The sequence below is a fragment of the Diabrotica virgifera genome, chromosome 6 (assembly GCF_917563875.1).
Source record: "Diabrotica virgifera virgifera chromosome 6, PGI_DIABVI_V3a".
Lineage (NCBI taxonomy): Eukaryota > Metazoa > Arthropoda > Insecta > Coleoptera > Chrysomelidae > Diabrotica > Diabrotica virgifera.
In genome coordinates this window covers 198,826,204-198,829,591 of record NC_065448.1, presented here as the reverse complement: position 1 = coordinate 198,829,591, position 3,388 = coordinate 198,826,204, and the positions used below count along the sequence as shown (strand labels likewise).

Sequence of the window (3,388 nt, the reverse complement as noted above, 5' to 3'; positions counted from 1 at the left end):
GTCAATGTGAGTGCGAGTAAGATCCTCCATTCCGACCGTCCAATGGTGCATCTCAGTCGCACTCACATTGACAGCCGAATATTTCTTCAGTACCTTGTAGGGGGGTCGTTAAAATTTGATTTGGTGACTTTCTGACTTTCATAATAATAATTTTTAATTGAGTTATTAAGCCTTAAAAATGGTCATTTTCGCATTTTTCAAATCGCGTAGGGTAAACCATACAGTTATTGGACACTTAAGAAAATTTCAACTTTAAAAATTCGTAATTCACATTGTTCTCTGCAGATTGAATTGAAATTTATACAAAACGTAGTCTAAACAGTTTATTACAATATGGCTAAAAGGATTTAAAGAAAGTGTTAAATCTTTTTTGTCAATATATATTTATTAAAAATAGTTACAAAAATTATAGTTATTGGACAGTTTATTTAGTTACAGGACACTCAAAATTAGTTATTGGACAACTGCTTTAACACAATAAAAAACTAAAAACAAATGTAAATTACAAGAAAAACCAAAGATTTCTGTGCGGTATGGGGTACCTATTATGTACAGTTGACACAATTAAATTTTATAATTGCTTCTGTGCTTCTTTGTATTGAGTGAAAAGTTCGTCAATGTCTTCATCCTCACTGTCTTGGTTACTGTTATTAGCATCGGAATCACTATCCTGCAGATTGAAGCAGTTGTGACATAAATAGATCACCATCGTTAGGTATATGCTGTCTATGCTTAACAGGAATATAACATTCGTGATAATAATGACTACAGTCATCGCATTTTAATTTATTCGATTGAATATCATTTGAACAAATAGAACATTTGACTTTTTTTGAATTCTTTTTGTTGCTACACTGGTTTTTGGTTAATTTTTCTTCTCTTTTCCGTTTCCTTTCTTGTTTTTGTTTTTCCTGCTCTTCTTTTAACCTCCTTTTTTCGTAACATTTCTTGATATCGTGCAGATGTAATAGCAAAAGGATTTCCGTGTTACGTTTATTTTTTCTTTCCGGTACAGTAGGAGAAGTTAAAAAATTGCCTAAAAATTCGTGTTTAACAATAATTTTACTTGTAGAGGGTAAGTCATAAACATTAGTTTTATATTGTTGAATATGGATATCATTGGTGCTACTACTCTCAGAAATATTTACATTTTCAATACCACTTTGTTCTGATGTTTTTATTTCAGTGTTTTTAACGGGAGATGTGATAGCTATATTTTGAATAATATTAATGTTTGTGTCTCTATTTTTTAGAACCATTTGTTTATCAGAATGTTGTGGATCATGTTCAAAAAAAATTCCAAATTTTGAACAACAAATTCAAATTATCGTCGCTAGGTAGATTATTCTTTGGATTTTCTTTTAAATTCTCTAAGCTATGAACTTTTTCAGGACCTAAGATATTTACGAAAGTATTATAGTCCATCTTGGGTTTCTTTTGATGATCCGAAATGATTAAATTTCTTACTACTTCTTTACCTAAACATTTTGTGTAGTCAATAGCATCTGCTTTAAATGGAAACAATCCGCAAACCTTGAAACCATTTACTACTGTTTCAGTTTTACAACTTTTTTTTGTAGCTTGCTCCAATATAGAAGCAAATACAACCTTATTGACTACCCCTCCTGGATGCTGTTCTTCCCATTCTCTTACTGACTGCCGCCAAGCTTCTTTTAGTGGACGGAAAATAGAGACGTCACATGGTTGTAAAATCCTTGTGGTGTTAGGATAAAGTGCAATTACTTCAATTTGCAGTTCATTACACAATAGACTTAATTGGTAACTTAAGTGACTCTTGTGCCCATCTACAAAAAGAATAACTGGAAGCTTAATATTATTTTCAATTAGGTGGGGGTAAAACACATTCGCAATATACTGATAGAATGTCTCTGCCGTCATCCAACCATTATCGCTTCTGCCCACACCCCATTTAGGATTAATGCCTTTAGCAACTTTTTCTGGAATACGTTGATAAGGATAAATAACCATAGGCACGCAAATTTTACCGTCTGCTGAAAACGTAAACATTACAGTGACGTTTTCTTTTGAACAGCTTTTTTCAACATTATAAACATTTTTTGAACCTTTCATAGCAAATACTTTTCCAGTAGATGGACATATTTGAAATCCTGACTCATCTCCATTAAAAATTCTTGATGGATCAGTTAGAACTTCTTCTAGATGTTTTTCTTTAACATAGGTTTCAATATTTTTAAACCAGTTTTTGATGTCTCGTTCAGATACACAAGCGCTAGCTGCCGTTACACCTTCACTGGTCCTTTTAGAAACCTCTGGATGTCGCTTCAAAAATCCCTAAAAAAATCAAACGATAAATACAGATTAAAATACATTTTTTTGGCGACTTACTTTTAACCATCCATCTCCAGGTCGATTATGTTTAAAGTTATTGGGGCGAGGATTTTCGGTTAAAAATTTTTGCACGCTGCTTTTTAAATCGTTAGCCTTTTTGGGGAAACCTTTTGAAGCGGTTTCTTGTATCCATCTGGAATATTGAATGTAAAATCAAATAATGCTATAGATCAAGATAAATTTAATGAACGTACCTAACCAGAGTATTCTCCTCCTCGCAAGTTAAAATAGGAGACGGTCCAAGTGTATCTTTATGTTCCGGATGTTTTAATTTAAATTCTATAGTGGACTTCGGAATTCCATATTTTTTTTCAGCTGTTCTATACGATTCAGTGCCATTTTGGACATCCTTAACAGCTTCTATAAGTTTATTCTTATCGTATTTTCTAAGTTTAGGCATTTTACTACAGTCCTAAAAATCAATTTAGTGATTGGACGGCCAAATTTAGTTATTGGACAGCTGTCCAATAAATGTCAAATCGATTATTAAATTAATTTTACTGCTATATCCAGTTAATTATACGTAAACACGTTGAAAATTGTAGAAATATGTGGTAAGTATAGTTATCTAGTGATTGGACAGGTGTCCCATAATAGAATTCAGCAAGTTTTCTAGTTTAGTTATTGGACAGGCGTAATTAAATCCGAATTAAAATCCCTATTACTGTACGCGATCTACCTTAGGGACTATAAGTGTCTTAACTACACGCTTTTAAATAAAAATACAATCTTACCTTAAAAACAACACGTAGTTTTGAAAAAAAAAGTCAGAGCAGATGCTTAACACAATGCTTAAATGCCACTTCACTCACATAACCTAAAAATATTTACCGCCAAAATCACAGAACCCGTTAAAGGCAGAACATAGACATAAGAATGTACGTAATATAGAAGCGAGTAGTGCCACCTAGTGAAATATACTCTTGTTAGCACTTGCAGAAATCTTATAATCGTAAGTTAACACTGTAATGTCCAATAACTGTCTCGTGTCCAATAACTGGCGTTTTACCCTATAACT

At 32.6% G+C, this 3,388-nt stretch overlaps 1 protein-coding gene across 1 annotated transcript; it reads right to left on the bottom strand.

Moving 5' to 3' along the window:
* Positions 1-571: 571 nt before the first annotated feature.
* LOC126886273 (uncharacterized) lies at positions 572-3,037 on the bottom strand. Its single transcript, XM_050653143.1, has 3 exons — positions 2,565-3,037; positions 2,368-2,503; positions 572-670 (listed from the first exon to the last, which is right to left on the bottom strand). The coding sequence occupies exons 1-3, from the start codon at positions 2,768-2,770 to the stop codon at positions 572-574; spliced, it is 441 nt and encodes a 146-aa protein (XP_050509100.1). The 5' UTR covers positions 2,771-3,037.
* Positions 3,038-3,388: the final 351 nt, after the last annotated feature.

Bases quoted from the DNA above. Each gene is read 5' to 3' on its own strand.
- LOC126886273 (XM_050653143.1), bottom strand. From the start codon at position 2,770: ATGCCTAAACTTAGAAAATACGATAAGAATAAACTTATAGAAGCTGTT. The intron at 2,504-2,564 runs GTACGTTCATTA...TCAATATTCCAG, and splicing joins GAGGAGAATACTCTGGTTAG to ATGGATACAAGAAACCGCTT. The intron at 671-2,367 runs GTAAGTCGCCAA...TTCAATCTGCAG, and splicing joins CTGGAGATGGATGGTTAAAA to GATAGTGATTCCGATGCTAA.